The sequence below is a fragment of the Numida meleagris genome, chromosome 1 (genome assembly GCF_002078875.1).
Source record: "Numida meleagris isolate 19003 breed g44 Domestic line chromosome 1, NumMel1.0, whole genome shotgun sequence".
NCBI classification, from domain to species: domain Eukaryota; kingdom Metazoa; phylum Chordata; class Aves; order Galliformes; family Numididae; genus Numida; species Numida meleagris.
Genome location: NC_034409.1, coordinates 107,679,177 through 107,696,589, shown reverse-complemented (window position 1 = coordinate 107,696,589; position 17,413 = coordinate 107,679,177). Strand labels below are relative to the sequence as shown.

Here is a 17,413-nt window from a genome sequence, read left to right as displayed (position 1 = left end):
ACATGTTCTGGAGTGAGTAGATAGCTGTAAAAAGACCACTTACTCTGCAGTCTATTACGCTTAGAATTGCATGTTCTTTTAAGTAGGAGGACATCTGTTGTAGAGGTGATCAGAAGGCTGATGGAGGTCACCTGAGCCATTTCAATATAGCCTGTGAGATGCCCAGGAACCTCTGAGGGTGCCCGCACCCTGCAGTGACCTCCATCCAGCTGCCACATGAGGGGACATGTCAGCCAGCAAGGCACAGCAGCTGCCCAGTCGGACTAGGGCATGGAACGTGTCTGAGTTCCGTGCTAGAGAGGAGCTGCTATCTCATCATACACAGGCTGCTCATTTCCTGATGATTCCTGACCTAGTGAAACACTGTAATTTCAGAAACGCACTATAGTTTACCCTGCTATACAAGTCAGCACATGGGTCTTGCACCAAGGAGTTCTTTTCCAATAAATCATTACCATATATCCTTGAACCATTATTGAAAGTTTGATGTCCATGCCATTTTAATTAACGATTTTGAAACAACAACAAAAATAAACCCCAAAGTCACACACGTTATGGACTATTTATCTGCTATTTCTTTCTTTCATCAAAGCTGCTCCTGCATTACAAAAGCATAATAAAAATCCCCATACCGTTAAGGACTAGTAGACATTTTTTTCTTCAGTTGCATAAACAAGAAAACCCAAACAAACAAAAGCCCAAGACTGTCCATCTCTGCCCAAAAAATGGTTAACAAGTCTGAGACTTAGCTCAAGATTTCTCAGAAAAAAAACATGTCTTGCAGCCAAACAATACTGCTGAAGTAATGCGAGCGTTTTGCTTTAAAGATGTGCTTTTTCAGTTCACAGAGAGCAGCAGACTAAAAATAAGTTGTCCATGAAGCACATTCCGATTTTTAACTATCCTCTAATGGATGGGTTGCTTCAAAAATTGCTTAACAAGGAAGGGGGGAAAAAAAAAAAGTTACAGGTCCACATTTTAAAGACTGTCAGTTGTATAGACCAAATGTTGGTAACTCAGTGGCAGCTTTACTGGCCACTACTGTCAAGGTCTGAACACATGATTCAATTAACACAAAGTACATATCTTTGTAGTAGTTGACAAGGTTGATACTGAGGTTGATAAGCATTTCACCATTTTCTTGCACGTTGCTTTTCTCCGCCAAAAACAGCTGTGATCACTCAGCAGGTCCTAAATAACCATGTCACAGAAAAATGAACAAACAAACCATTTTATATCTCCATGTGACAAGAATGAACAAATAACATGATTTGGGCAACCTCTTAAGAGCACTTTAGTGCCAAATTCACTATGTGTTACACTGGACGATCAAGTTACTTCAGGATTTAAACAACCCAGAACCTATTTGAAAGAGCTCAGCAAGCCAAGAAGGGCGTGTGTGGAATCCAGGCTGGGAGTGAATCTGGCAAAGCTGACTGCTCTCCTCCAGCTGTGCCAAGCAAAGAGTTGAGGGTACTCACCACAAGGCCGATGACTTCATTATTTGCATACTACAGTTCAACTTGCATTGTCATGGATATGCTCTGTCCTTAGGAGGCGGTGACAGTTTGAATTTATTCTTAGGAAACCAAAACATTTCACTTAATTGTTCAACATGCGAGATTTTCATGAGAGAATGAAATTTAGTTACATTTCCAACAGGATTCCAGAACTACATTTTTTGCGTATTCAACCCTCAAAACCAAGCTGAATATAAGGCTGAAAGGTTTAAAAGATAAATCGAAGTTAACAGAAGCCAGAAGACAACAACAATATAGCACCTAAAAATGGAAGAGCCACACAACGTGTTTTTGACATTCATGTCTTGCATAGACAAATGCTTATTCACTTTTTCCCCAAGACAACTCTGCTTCGGAAAATAAATCTTAAATCAACTTTAATTACAGTTAAATGCATGTGTTTCCGTTTTTCAAAATACATTATTTTATTTTCTTGTTAACTGCTACAACTCTAATAGTTTTAAGAAACTATCATCCCTTGGAAAGACTTTGTTGCACCCTTTTGGGCTGTCAAGTTCATAAAGTCAGGAAGCTGAACTGCCTTCTAATTCTTTTTCCACATGATTAGAGAAACAAATCGATCGATTATTCACACATTAGGTCTCTACACCAGAAGAAGGTCCGTAAACCTGAAACTACTTTTACAGTATCGGAAATGGGACCTCTAGCCCTTCACGGCAGGTCTGTCTTCTGGCCATATTCTGACATGAAAACAATATGCTGCACACACCAGGTCCACATGAAATTCTTCCCTTCCAATCCCTTCACCCATGCACTGGTTTCCACTGGGAGGAAACCTCGTCATGCAGCAGAAGGTTGGAAGGTTCTCCAAGAGGTTTCAAATCGTGATCAGGGACCATTAAAGGGAAGCAATTCTTACGCAGGCAAATGCAGCCCAACACACAGCCCTTATGGAGCTTCCCTGAGGTCAGCAGGACTCCACTACAACCCAACACCCAGATCTAGGAAAGTCTCTGCAGAGCCAGAGCCATGCGTATGGATCTGAATGTTTTCCAGTATGATGATTATTTTTGTTTTTGGAACAGTCATTTAAAAAATATACACTGACCAATTTGAATTCATTTACCAAATGCAGTGTTTCTAAAGTTGAAGAGTAACAGGAAATCTGTTTGCTTATGACGGAAGTCTTGGGACAAGTGGACTAAAAACTCTTGTTTTGCGTTCATGATCTACATTACATCGGAAAAGATTAAAAGTTTCAATAATCATGATTTCAGAAGAATAACAGTGATTTTAAAAAAAACAAGTGAGCTCTTCTGTTGCCTACAAACTGGGGTCTGGGGGTAATTATACATGGGTTTAATGTTAGGTTCCCTATAAAGACTTTGTAAATAACTGTCTAATGTAAACATACACTTTTCCTGAATAGCGATGCTTTGTTTAAACCAGCAATCTTACACAGCAAAAAAAGGAAGAACACCACTTCTTTTTTTCCCCCCCCTAAATTGTGAAAAAACAAAAACGAAACAAAAACAACAAAAATCCACACACTTCTATGCAGCTCGTACCTACTACAGAATTCTCATCAAATGAAAAAACAGAGTTCCAGTTCCATATGTTCAGTAATACCTTTGATCATATTGGTAAACCTTTTTTTGTTTTAATAACTTAATTAACTGTTTCTAATGTGACAATAGAACTATTTCATGTTCTCCCTTTCATAGGGGCTTCTGTCAGTTTCACTTTCCGGGTATTTATACAAAGAGAAGGTCACAATACTCTCAGGAGAAAAACTGCAAGGAGTAAGGTGTGTGGGAGGAGAGAGGAATGGAGAAGCCAAGCTGGTAGCATTTTCTTTCTGAAAAAATACCTTTCAGAAGGTTGCAAGCTCCGATGCCTGTTTTCATCTGGGTTCAAAATGGCAGATAAACTGTACATATTCCAGCCAGCTGTACAGACACTAAATCATTTTAATAGTCTTAAACAATAGAAAAAAATAGGAAAAAAAGAGCTTAGTTCTGCCTGTTCTAGTTCACCCTTCCTTTCGCTGCTGGCTAATCACTGCCCTCCCAGGTCCGCTGCTGTGCTGTTTCCTCGCCTGCCTTGAAGCTGGTGGGGAAAGCTCTGCTGGTAGACCCGGGGCAGCAACAACCTGGCATGGAGGGGAAGAAGACAGCAAGAAATGGTTTGTTCTTCTAGCGCAAATTTCCTTCTAGGCCAATTTGGAAAAACAGATTTTACCATGGCCCTGTATGCACTGAGAAGTCATTATTCATCTGCCTACATGCTACAAGTACAAAGATTTGAGCAGCTATTAAATATGAACAAGGGTAGCTGAATAATCCCCCCAGAGAAATCAAAAGCATAGCCAATTACATAACGGGAAGTGCTAAGGAGTTAAAGACAACCAAGAACAACAGAACGTGTCTCTAGGTTCTAGTTATCTCTGGTGTCCTCTATAGGAGCAGTAGGTTGAATGCTTCCAGAGGAGCATGATTTGTACATGATAGCAGTCTTTAAAATATTTTCGGATTCAAATGGTTTTGACAATAGCTTTTGGGATAGTCATGCTATGTCAAAGACTTCCTAATTAAATCTTTCATCAGTCATTTGCTATGCCCTTTAACAAATACGGTGCGTGTGCCACAAAGCAGAGAACTTAAGAAAAACAAAATTGTTTAGAAGGTATCACTCCAGCTGCAGCAGATCATTATGGGATTTGAACTTGGAAGCAAAATGCTCAGCCAGGAATAAATGAAAGCTATTGCAGAAACATCACTAGTGTTGAGTAAGTCCCAACACCAGTTTTTCAAAACAGCTACCAATCACTTCAAACTAGTATTAATATACATGTATGTTACCAGCGTTCCTGGCATTTCTTTCTGAAATTTTTCCTCATGCCAATTTAAACTTGCCTTGTAATGCAGTCTTTAAAAGAGCTGCTTCCAAGTATTTAAGCATATCAAAAAGTACATACTTTAATCCCACTGAAATCAACGGGAACTAAAGCACATGCCTGAGTGTTTTGGAAAGCAGAAATTAAGTACTCAAATATTTGCAGAGAGTTCTGCTCAAACATGAAGTTTGAAGATTCTGCAAGCTAACATCCCTTTCCCTGTGATGTTAGAAATGCAACTCAATTTGGTCTTAATGAGAAGAGATTTCTGGCTTTGATCTAACCCAACACAGGGACAAAGGGATGGGGCTAAAAAGAGAACATCGATCATACTGTGACTCTTGGAGTCTGTTATTTGAAATACAAAGTTCCAAAAGTAAGTGTTCATGGTTAAACAGATACTCCAAACTTTGTGGGGGAGACGGGGGGGGGAAGCGAGGGGATGAAATTAATTGTTACCACAAAACATATTTTCCATCACTAGTACTTTGTTTTTAAATGACACACAAGGATTTTCTACTCTAAAAAAGCCTGCTGTATACTCCAGTAGTGACCTTCAGATTTGAAGAAATTTTATATAAATCCGTAAGTTATTTCTTTTCTGTAGTGGGGGAAAATATTCTGAATGCAATGGAGTGATAGCAAAATTCATGATGGTACAGTACACAACTTTTAAGTTTTCTGAATCAGATCTACAAACCATAAACTCTTAAATTTCTCTAATAACTGGAAGTGTTGTGGGTATTTGAATTTACTTACCTGAATACTCATTTAGCAAATATCTTCAGATACAAGTCTAGACGCAGAGTTAATGTAATTTGAATATTACACATAATATAAATCAACGTTGGACAATATCAAAACCCCATCAAACAGTGGGTCCTTCTTATGCTATTATCAAATATACTATATCACTGCGGGATAGCTGAGAATCATAGAGTGCTAGTGTAGGCTTGTTTATTAAATTTGGTCAGTTTTCAGACCTTCCAAATAGGAATACTAAACATTTATTTTTCCCCTCTGGAAATTTTTTTTTTTTTTTTTTAAACTCCTGCATAATACAGTCGTCATCCCAATTCCTAATGAATTTATAAAAATATTTTTTATCCAATAATCCCGGTAAGGTAAAAATAGGAGTTTTTATAGCAAATGATAAACAGGCTCATGGACTATGAGAGAAACTAAACTTATTTAAGTTGCCATACATTCGCTACTGAATCACACATCACCGTTTTCTTTTTTATATGTGTGTTGCTGTCCACCTCAGACTAGCAGTTTTTAAGGTGCAGAAGCATCTTTCAAATATACGCATCAAACTTAATGATCAAGTTCCTCACATGCTTTAAATTTACATCACCAGCCCATCAAGAGCTGTGTTACATAACAGCACTAATTGAAACTGCATAATTCTTTAGAAATGGCAGCACTTCCAATTCAGAGAATAAAGGGGTGCTTACGTGGTTCTTTATATTACTAGATAAAATTTTCTGAAATAAGAAAATGAAATGAAAAAAAAACCACATTTGAAAGAAGTTGCTGCACCTGCAAAAACACTCTTTAAGCTTACTATGAAATACAAAAAAGTGCACCCTTCTATATCTACATATAAAACATATTAGAAATAAAACTTGTGTAAAATGTTTGCTGTGCAAACTATAAAAACAGTCAGTCAGTCCGTTCTTTTTCCTAAACGTTGTGTCACACTCTCATGCTTCCTACTGCAGAGAATCGCTGTTATCCAAAACCAGCCCACTGATATTTGTCGTTGAGAGGTCTCCTCCATCGTCCTCACCGCTGTCTACAGACTCATCCTCACTTTGCCCCGCCATCATAACTTGCTGAACGGCCAATGTCGCACCATCGGATGACAAGGACTGGAGACTGTCTACATTCATGTTGACCGGAGCTGTAATTGTTACAACAGCACCTGGAGAAGCACAATCATAGAATTTTAGCTTCCTTCTTGGTTTCTCCAGTTCAGTAAGACACATTTATATGTAGTAGAGTTTGTTTACGACTAGCAGGAAGAAATTCTAAGAAACTAAATTAAAATAAAAGCTAAATAAGTTGTCAGACACTTAAATGTTAGGAAATGCCAGAAATATGGTGGTCTAGAATCTTAAACTCAGCTGCGTTCTGGATAGTCAATACATAATTCTCCAATCAAGTCATCACAAGACCATTTCTGCAAAGTACTCCAGCTTAATCCATTGCAAAAAAATTGGAGTGCTCATAGAGAAAACGTGACTTAAATGGATAACACTGTTGTCAAATCCAGCAGAAGCTGAGGGAAAAGTTGCTAAAAAACTGCATCAAATAAAGCAGCAGGCTGCAGGAACACAAGGATAGTCTTGAGATTAAAACAGTTAGGTTCTATTTAAGAAAGAGAAGTATTATTTGATCTGATGCTAAGGAAGGTACTTCAGTCAAGTTTTTGGAGATTATTGTATTTCTCTCCTTCACAATTATCAACTTGAAACACCTGAAGCATACATATAAGTGCATGTGCTTAACCCTTCTAGCAATGGTGAAAGGAATGTGAACAGGATAGGGAGTCGAAGCTGAAAGCGTAGTCCAGTACTTCTAATCAAATAGAATGCAGCTGGTGCATATACACATACGGAGAGAACTTATTTGCACATCTAACCTTCTTCCTACTGTTCATAACTTCTGAAATAAAAGCAACAGTCTCACTGCATATATTCCAATAAAACATTCCTCCCTAAAAATAAATTGAAGATGAAAAAAATGACATTTTTGTTACATTTTTCCAGATTAAGAAGAGCCATGATGAAATATCAAGAAGTTTTTCCACCAGATGTATCAAACCCTTCATTTTTCTGTTACAGAGGAATTAACTTTGTTTTCTGTGTTATAACCAGTTCTCCTTACCATCTGACATTGTGAGCTCATTAGATTGCTGCTGAGCAACTCCTGATGCAATGGAGTCAGGCCAGAACCTCTGAACCGGTCTGTTCTGAGCTGTTTTCTTCTTTGTTTTTGGAGTTTCAGAACAACTGGAATCCAGCATTGGCTGAAGAATTCGTCTTCTAGCATTGATAAACCTAAACACAATCAATGGTAAGAAGCACTGATGAGCTGAAGGTGTTTAATATTTTCTCTCTTGGATTCACAAAGTATGCAGTAGGAAAAAAAAAAAATAGAAGCATAAAAGCTGCAAAGCATCACTTCCCCATTCCAGCTCAGTCTGACATTCTTTTTAGCATGTAAAACTAGAGCTCCTAGACTACCGATATCCTTCAATATTAGCAGACTAGCTAAGCAAATACTCCTCTCATTTTACTGCTAACAGTGTTTTCCCCCCCAAAACCTCACAGACAAAGAGTCTCCAGACAGCATGACAAATGTACATTTCAAGATCTTGTTAAAAACTAAGCACCAGAAAAGTTGTTGACAGTACCATTCAGAAAGTTGACACTCCCCTTAGGGCTCACCTAAATTTTATCCCTGTCTAACCTCGTTTGTTTGGTCTGGTTTCATTTAGTCCCCTAAGCTCCTGCCTGCCTTAATTTGAAAGGCTCGCAGGCTTCTCCTGATCCGGGAGACAATGATAAACACATTTTTCAGAAGAAAGTAGAGTGGGGCTCTCAGATCCACACAGCGTAATGCAATGTCTTGCACAGACATTAGCCAAATCTCAGTACCATAAAGCTCTGTTATTGCCATATCATGAGAACAGTTAGACTGCTGCACTTATGGAGCCACTGCACCACCACTATCTTCTGTATTTCCTCACTGAAGCCTTGTGCAGTCATGCAGCCAGCATCATGTGAAATCTGAGGAAGATCACTGCAGTGATTTTAGGAACACAATACCATGAGCAGAATAGGATGCATGCTGGGACCCTCACTCCTATTCTACAAGACCAGGCTTCTCACCTTAAAGCTGTAGTGCACTTAAGACACACTACATACTGAGCTGTGAACTACAGTAATTGAGGTACTGACACCTTCCATTTGGGCACCGCTGTTTAGCGAATGTGTCATTTGGTAGAAGAGCAGAACGAAGATGTGTTGATAGCAACAAACTGTAAAATATGCAGCCATAATTACACCAGGGAACACTTTTCAGAGCCTCAGGTCACTAAATCCATCAAACCTTGATTTTTTTTTTTCTTTTTACTTGCAGAAGAGATGTGATTACTTCCATCTCTTCCAGCAGAAGAAGAGAATTTAATTCTTGAGGTTGCAAAGTTTTCCTTACATAATTTGTAATTCCTCACATAATTTAAGTGGCACAAGGATATAAATAATATGTTTGTGTATCAGTGCATAATTCGTGTCCTTAAACATGTAGCGTAGAACAGTAAGCTCAACTCCACAGATCCAAGCCATACTCTTATCTACTTCTCAATCTTGCAAGCACGTAGAGACAACAACAGATATTATGGAAGAGTTTTCGGTCTTACCAGTTGTTCACCTGGAGTAGCGTAAGATTTGTTTGTGCTGCAATCTGTTTCTTCTCATCCTCTGTTGGATATGGATGCTAAACAGGAGAAAAAAGCAAATAAGGAAGGCATAAGCTTCTGTTTCATTTCCTCATCAAAAATAGGACTCCTTTATTACAACCGATTAAAGTTGCTAGACTAAGGTCATCCAACTCGTTACAAACAAACAAGAAACCTCACAAACTTTTATAGATAAAAATCATTTAATAAAAAGTGCGTTACTATACAAAACTGGTTTTATCCTTGAAAATATGTATCGTCTCATTGAACTGTTGATGTTTAATTCAGCAAGAGAGATTCTCATGGCCGACAGTCTTTATTAAACAGCGTGATCTCTGGGCAACAAGCATGTGATAAGATCTGATTAGTTATGCTTTCTAAAGGCAATGTCATATGAGAGTACTGACAAGCCGTTTCTAGTTAAAATAAGCTTACTCTGAACTAAAAGGATGAAAAGAGTGAAAAAGTGCTACATAAGTGCACACATGCTCTCCCTGCATCGTTTGCCTGTTTTTAAATGGTTGCTAAATGACTGAAAATACCGATACATTAAACACTGCAATATCCTTTGAGAATAAGTATTTATGCAATGGAAAGACTTGTACTGTAAGTGAGAGTAGATAGCAACAAACTCAGTACACATTAGAAGTGTTGTTTAAAAGGGGGAAAGACTGAAAGCTTGAAATTCCTCTATAACAGAAACAAACAAAAATCCCCTCAAAAAACCCAGGGCCACAGACAGAACTATTTCTTTGTGTGCCATAGACCAAGGCAGAGAGAGCATTACATTCTCAACACAATGAAACGAAGAAAGATCCCTTTTAGCAATGTTTATTGAGCTCGTGGGGTACAAATTTAACACGATTATCAAAATAATAATGACATCAACAGACATTAGGCTCTGTGGAACTGCTCCAAATGACTTCAGGAAAAAACTGAACTGGGATTACACAAACAATAAGTTCACCTTCCCTATGAAACAAAATTATAAAAGGCCACATAGAAGAGTTACATAAAAATCTTTTGACTCCTGATCACGTTCAGTCCTTACCCCTATGTGCTGAAATAGCCAAGATCTCATCACATTTGTAGCGTGCTTGGGAAGAACTCCTCTTTTATTTTTTGATGAGCCATCATCTTGATGCAAGATGCCCAGATCTTGGTTTAATTGCAACTGAAGCTGCGCGTGCAATTTTAAAAGAAAGAAGACAGTCAGCATAGTAATAGCAATATTTTGCATTAATATAAGAATAAGTCGTTTGGAGAAGGAATGAAAGGAGATTAGGCGTTAGGAACCCTGATTATAGAAAGCTACTTTATTTGCTAGGGAAGACTTATAATAGCAGCTTACCTACAATAGCATTCCAAAACATCTTTACTCAGGAAAAATGAGGTATCAGATTTATATAATTTTTGCATTTTCTGGAATTACAACTGCTTTCAGGGTGAATGTGAGATCTTGTCACAAGAGCCAAATGATGATTTGCTGTAATTTAGAATAAAATCTCTCCATATACTGGATGACAGATTAATGATCCTCTGTACTGATCCATGCAACATTAGGGTTTTGACTGACTTTTCACTCTACCAAGTCATTTGCACAAGTGAAGAGCAACTGAAAAACACAATGCTGAATATACTCACTACGTGCAAGCACAAGCAACTATGGAAGCTGTAAAATAGTAAAGATTTAGGTCTTAAGCAAAGGACTTAATTATAGCACTAGAGTTGCAAACAATGGCATTTAAGGTCCTGGTAAATAAATTCATCTAAATTTTCAAGAAGTAAGAATATATACACAAAAGATTAGCAAGGGGGAAAGGTTCTGGCTACTGTCAAGTTCTTAATTCACTTCACAATGCTCCTGTTTTCCTAAAATTTCAAGTTTCTTTCCCAGTTTTGCTTTCTTTTTCACTTCTACAGACACATCAAATTGTTTGCACATTGGTTATCTGAACATTAGAGGATACGTTCTTAAACGCTTAGGCAGAGATAATAAGAAACAGAATATAAATTGCATACAAGATTGTGTTTCAGACGATTATAACTTATTCTAAATCAGGTTTTTCAAACAATGGGGAGAAATTTCTTCAGGCCAGTCATTATGTCTACGTCTGGTATGAAACAAGCTTTAAACATCATTTCTGAACTAGGTTCAAGTCATCAAATTACAACAAACGCATATTTGGAGCATACTTCTATTTGCAAAATAGCGTTTCTAAGCAATCTGTCTGCATATGGAGGCTTTATGCTGAAATTTCATTCTCTCCCAGTTTTTCTTGTCCACATATGCAGCACTGCAAAACACCGAGAATTTCAAGCAGTATTTCCTATAATTGAGATACAGGCCCAAACCTATGTACTTTGCAAGTTTTACGGCAAAATGTTCCTCAATGTACGTAAATTCTGGAATACATACAACTTCACAGTGTTGGTGGTTGCCATCTTGTTAAGACGGCAAATTTCTGACAACAGCAACATTCAGATGTATCCTGCCATAAACCTAGTTCAACAATTAGGAAAGCTATAATCATTGGAAAAACACGTAGTATTTAATTTAGAGGGCTTTTTGTTTGGCTGGTTTTGTTTAATCCATGTACAAGTATTTTTCTGCTATCAGTAAAGAAAGAAAAAAGGGAAAAAAAATATATATATAACAGGTATGAAGTATGATGTCCAGTGTGGCAAGGCAGATCTGATTGGGATATCATGCCCCATTATAAAATCTGTAAATCCTATAATGTATCAGATTTAAACTCAAACTCTTGAAAAAAAAAAAAAGAGATTTATTTGAACCCAGGAAACTATTCTGTGAAGCCCATGAAACACACCTGAGAATTCTGGATCCGAATAGTCCCAGGTGACAATGCTTGCGTCACCACTTGACCTTGTGGAGTGACCACAGTAACAGGCTGATACACTGTCCCCCCTTCAAAAAACAAGAAGTTTTGGTAAGTAAAAGCCCCTTAATATTCTCTTTAAATACAGAAACGCATCATCTCTGTAGACAATACCACAGTTCTGACAACATATCAATTATTCTGTTCCAGAATTCATACAAGATGCATGATGCAAAAGCTACACTAATGTGTGTGAAGTGTTTCGGGGCCATCAGCTGAGTGGCACCTAGATATCTGGGTCAACTAAGATGACAGAACCTCTGCAAGTTTGTGCTATAGGAGAAGACTGTATTGCTTTGTTGCATTTGTAGTTAAGTTTTATTGCTGTTCTTTTTGTTTGTTTTTAAGATTTTTTTGTTTGTTATCCCTTGTCTAGAAACAAGATAAAATATTTCAGTTCAAATGCTACCTCCATACAGAAGTAGCACAACTACTTGAACCTGAAGGATTTCACAGACTACTAGGGGTAGTTCTAGGACTGCACAGCACATGAGATGGCTACTAAGAGCAAAAACACTGCGGTCTCTTAAGACTTAACTAGTGTTGCACAGAAAGACCTGTTAATATTGTACTTTAACTGTAACCTCCGCTCACATATACGTACCTGGTATACGCAGAAATTAAATTGATATTCAGAAACCATAAAGGCACTCGTATTAAACCAACAACTTTTCAGGTCTTAAGATGTAAACACATGAAGAAATATTTGTGTACTTTTTTGTAACAACTAAAAGAACCCATATTGAAGAGCAAGGTGCCAGTTTTTCTTTAGTTGTCATACCTGCTACTGTTGCCATAGTTACATTTCCCTGCTGCAATGCTGATGCTGGCACCATAATCCCTTGGGGACTGAGCGTGCCTGCAATGGCACTTGGAATTTGCTAGAAAAATAAAACAATTAGTTGGTAGAAGTTTGTTTTTTTTTTCCTCAAGGAGATAAAGCATGCTTGTGTCATTTTGGCTCTAAAAATACATTTGGACCTTAAACACAGGATTAGCTTCAAAGAGTGAGACTTCATTAGAAGTTCATCATTTACCTACATTAACTTTCTCATTATCACCCATCATTATCTTTGAAAACCCTCATGAAAGCAACTGTTAGAAAAGACATTAAACTATCTGTAGTAATTAGAGGAGAGAAATGATTCTAGGTTTATAAATACTAAGAGGAAAAAGTTTCCAAAGGCACAAGGGATAAAGGACATATGAAATGGACCCTTGACGCTCTTATTACAAGCATCAAAGCTTTAGAATTTTAGTTATTACCTTAATTCCTTCCCATTCCAAAATAATGTATTATGCATCCAAGATATCTAATATGTTTTGTTCTGCTCAGGATAGTTCTTATCCAGTCCTGATCTTGCAAAGCCTTATAAATTCCTTAAGACGTATGAATAATTTCTGTTGTTACCAAACGCAAAATTCAGTCCCTCCTGTCTCAACAGAAGTAAGGCTCTAACAGCCGTACAAAAATAATCTTTAAAAGGGTTGGGTTTTTTTTTTTTTTTTTGGTTTGACTCTCCTTTCCACACTTCCTCATAACAAAGCCTAAGTAAGACAGTGAACTTGAAGAATCGCTGGGGCTTTTTTAAAACAGGTAGCATCAAAAACATTCATAAATCTAAGCAGGACCATCCCCTACGACATAGACTTTATTGTATTTGAAACATACCTGAGATTGCACGGGTGAATAAGGACTTCCAGGTTCTCCACTTAATAGAGTTTCACTGTTCATTTTTGTCTTCAGGCAGGCAATGTAGCGACTACAGAAGTCCTTGCAGAGTTCATTAACCTTTTCTAGCTCAAGCAGATGGATACGTAGAACTTGGATTGCTTTTACCATCTAGGGAGTAAAAAACGAAGAAAAAATTGAAAGTAACTGTTAATTTCACAAATATTTCACTGTGAAATTTAAACAAACACTACTTTCCAGGAAGAAAGACCATCCAATTAATGGAGAGCTACTAACTGCTGAATGCTGAACTAGGCTCGTCAAGCTCTGATCATTATACTCCTGAAATGCCAAAGGAATGTGTTTACATACAAAGTCAGTTTAAATAAGCAGTGTAATGATACAATGGTGTAGAGGAGAAAGAAAACACGACTACAATATAATCTTTGCCTCTATCACATGTCAGATTAGACCTCTTAACTGGACTCTGTCTTCCTAAAAGTTTGTCATTTTGCTCAGCAAAGCTTGAAGAAACAAAGCAGTTTTTCAGTCCTACAGCTTTGAAGTTCCTGTGCATTTTTATGTCAAATAGGAACAACTCCGGGGTAGAACCTCTTGAGAACTTTGAAGTGAAGAGACTGTTTCTGAAATAGAATGAGTACTGAAACCAACTGACAAGTCCATGTCTATACAAAAATTGAAGAAGTACAGGAGATATGTACGTCATGAAAATACTTATGCTTACTGCAAGAAAAAGACTCACAAGTTTGGGTAGCTAGTGGTATTTCATACAGCATAAAAATAGCGTAGGTGATTGCAAGGGTCACGGCAGGAGATCAAAAGCTAAAACAAAATCCAGATGGTCTAAATTTTGATGATGCAATAGGAAATCCGGGACATTCAAGTATGTACATAACATACTGGCAAAAAACCTGCCTTTTTTTTTTAATACAGTGTGCCACCCCCAACATTCACTTGCTATGCTAGAGCTCAAAGAAAAATATCTTTCCACTTTATGAATTTAAATAGATCATAACTTTAAAACATATTGCAAAGCTTGATTTTAGCATTATTTGGAAAAATGTGTCATACGTAAAGGGTCATATACCCAGCAAGAGCACTGAAGGCAATAACCAGAAACAACAGCCCACTAAGTCGTCCACATATTTCTAACTAAAGAAGCCAGCCAGGAGCTGAAGTAGCCTTTATTCAAAGCAACTGAAGGAGATCAGGGCAGGCACTTTTTGGGTACTTCCCTCTCCCTCATCATGACTTCAGCTTTCATTATGACAGACATTTTTCCAGTGTTATTTTTAAGTAGAAGATATTCCCGTTGTTTGACATTCACCCAACTGAGAAAATGCTATGTTAAAATAAACACGAGAACACTGAAATGATAACAAAATAGGAAATCTTATCCCTTCTACAGGCTATAAATAAAAAAGAAAGAAATGCAACTTTAAAGCACAGCTGCAGAAAAAAATCTGAGCTGTAGACTTGAGGCAATTAATTCAAATTAAAATCTGGTAACTCTGACGACCTTTGACACCAAAACCCTTTGAAATCCTAAGTGCAGTGGCCCAGCACTGAGGTATACAGAAACGTGGTCTTCTAGAGCAGCCCTCAATGGTGGTGGGCTTTAAAAACGCATTTAAGTACCTTTAAACACAACCAACTTGAATGATGCAAATTTAACTAGATTTTAACACAAAACAGAGGTCATCTTTGCTTAAATATATCCTGCTCCCTTTAGAATTGCTAATGATTGCCCTGTAGTGCTTCAACAGCCAAATAGTTTCAGAGACCGAAAACCTGAATAACATTATTTACACGTTGTGGAACAACACAGAGCACATATGTTACACAGATTTTGTTTTTAACCTCTCCTATCCTCCTTTTGCTGGGCTGAAACCAAGGTAACAAAAATATGACTTTGGGCACATAATATTTGAGCATATACATGATGAATTACTTTTGCTTTGTAAGAAGCTTTTGTTGTTTGTTTTTCTCTTAAAAATATAACATAAATTTGGGTAATGGTTTATGTATCAGCATCTGCTTGCAGGGAAAAAAAATACAACCACCATTTACCAAGATTAGAGCTGAAATTCAAGTTAATGGTTGGTATCTAAAGTGAAAATTGAACAAATATCGAACCTAAGCATAAACCAAGGATTAAGTAACAACAGCCAGGTTTCTATAGATCCCCTCACAGTCACACAACTTTTACAGGAAGCCATGCTACTGTGGTTAGAAAGACTAACAAAATTTGTAAATATACCATGCATGTCACAGGACTTATTTACAACTACACTAACTGTGGCCACATGGCTCGTTGTGGCCCACAGCATGGGTGGACCAAATGCAATTTGCTGACTGAAGGTCACATTATCCTTGAAACTAAAACAAAATAACAACTGCAGTAGCAATATTTCATCCTTCCCGCCCCCCCCAAGAATCATAGCTTAAATGTCAACAAAAAACATGTTTTTGTTATTTAGTGCTACTGAGCAGAATCTGCCATGCAACTACCCGATTTTATAACGCACTTGATTCAGCCTTTTCAGCTCTAAGAAGTGAACCTGGAGCATCACTTCAGACAAACACAAAGAGACAAAAGTAACCATCAGACATATGGATATTGTTGTACATAAGTAATAGTAATGAAAAACTATATTCACATATAAACATATTCCATCTGGCGACATCTTTAGCCCTAAAATGATTTGGACCATGCTTTTGTCCTATATTTTCAATGCCTTGAGCATAGGATACAAAGGGGCACAGAATATACTATCCAGTATGCTAATCATAATCCCCAGCTCACCTTCGTTCAGTTAAATGTACACCCATGACATTTTATGGACTTCAAGGGACATAGCACAGACACATAGAAAAAATGTAAGTGGACAACGCATCTTAAAAATTCTAGTATAATAAGTAATCTTCTCATTTCAAAAGCAACTTAAATATGTCCATTCACTGTTCCTCTATCTCCCCAGGCAAATTCTCATGTGGGGCCTTAGGTCTTCAGGGGAGGAACACAAAGACTGAGAGAGAAGGGACATTCAGTCCTCACTTCTTTTGTTTTGGTAACCTCTCTTGCCTATTGAATCCACAGCTGTGAGATCAGAGGTCTGTGAAATGTTACAGATGTACGAACACTTCTTAGAAATTCAAAAACGTGGCTTAAGCGCACAAAGAAAATACAGAGAATATCAAAATGACATCCCCAGGCTTCATCATCGCTACAGGCTTTCCTCACAGAGCTAAGAATTCAACAGGATAGTCTTTCAGAAGAGGCTACTGAACCAAAAATCCTTACCCCAAACGAAACAAAAACTCAGGGGTCTTCAAAAAGGGCAGTGTCCTGTTCAAATACAAAAGTGAGAGCATATTTAAGACACCATATTTCATATTGCTTCTAGGCTTGATAAAGCTCTATTTAACCTGCTGTGACCTCAAAACTGAACCTACTTTGTGCAGGAGGTTGCACTACTGACCTCCTGAGTTCTTGAGATTTTAATCAAATATAAATCATCCTATGGCCCTTTGAATGTGGGGAAATGAAAAAATAAACAACTAAACAACACAAAATACTCATACCTGGGAAGGGTCTATTCCTAACAGAAGCTGTACAAGAGACAGGAACCTTCCAGAAGTAACCTGATGTTTCCATAGCGGTTAACAGTAAGCAACAAAGAAGTGTTAAATTCTGAACATCTTAAAGCATAATTTAATCTGTGAAAACTCTAGAAATGATTTGTAAACATTCATGTTGAACAATCCACCCATGTAAGTTACAAGAACAAAAGAAGGCTAAAGGAAAACAAGGGGAAGTTGGTTCATTCTGTTAGCTAATCCAAGATTGGTTTCAACTGTGAAAATTAGATGGAGATGTCGAAGTGTAAGGGGTTTCAAAGATGATACTCAGTGTTACAAGCATACTGTTGAGCACACTTCCAGAAAGGAGCAGGTGCATTTAGGAACATCTGG

At 37.6% G+C, this 17,413-nt stretch overlaps 1 protein-coding gene across 7 annotated transcripts in view; it reads right to left on the bottom strand.

Annotated features, from left to right (window-relative positions):
- The window catches only part of PKNOX1 (PBX/knotted 1 homeobox 1), a 43,949-nt gene continuing 27,011 nt past the window's right edge, over positions 476 to 17,413 (bottom strand). For 6 of the 7 annotated variants that reach the window (XM_021406593.1, XM_021406612.1, XM_021406603.1 and 3 more), the window contains 7 exons: positions 13,418 to 13,588; positions 12,527 to 12,626; positions 11,677 to 11,774; positions 9,897 to 10,025; positions 8,807 to 8,883; positions 7,270 to 7,442; positions 476 to 6,304 (listed from right to left, as the gene is read on the bottom strand). In XM_021406593.1, the coding sequence (XP_021262268.1) occupies positions 6,093 to 6,304; positions 7,270 to 7,442; positions 8,807 to 8,883; positions 9,897 to 10,025; positions 11,677 to 11,774; positions 12,527 to 12,626; positions 13,418 to 13,588 (960 nt within the window). In that variant the 3' untranslated portion in view covers positions 476 to 6,092. Of the gene's footprint in view, positions 6,305 to 7,269; positions 7,443 to 8,806; positions 8,884 to 9,896; positions 10,026 to 11,676; positions 11,775 to 12,526; positions 12,627 to 13,417; positions 13,589 to 16,742; positions 16,788 to 17,413 lie in introns of all 7 variants that reach the window. The other variant, XM_021406641.1, reaches the window with a different exon arrangement.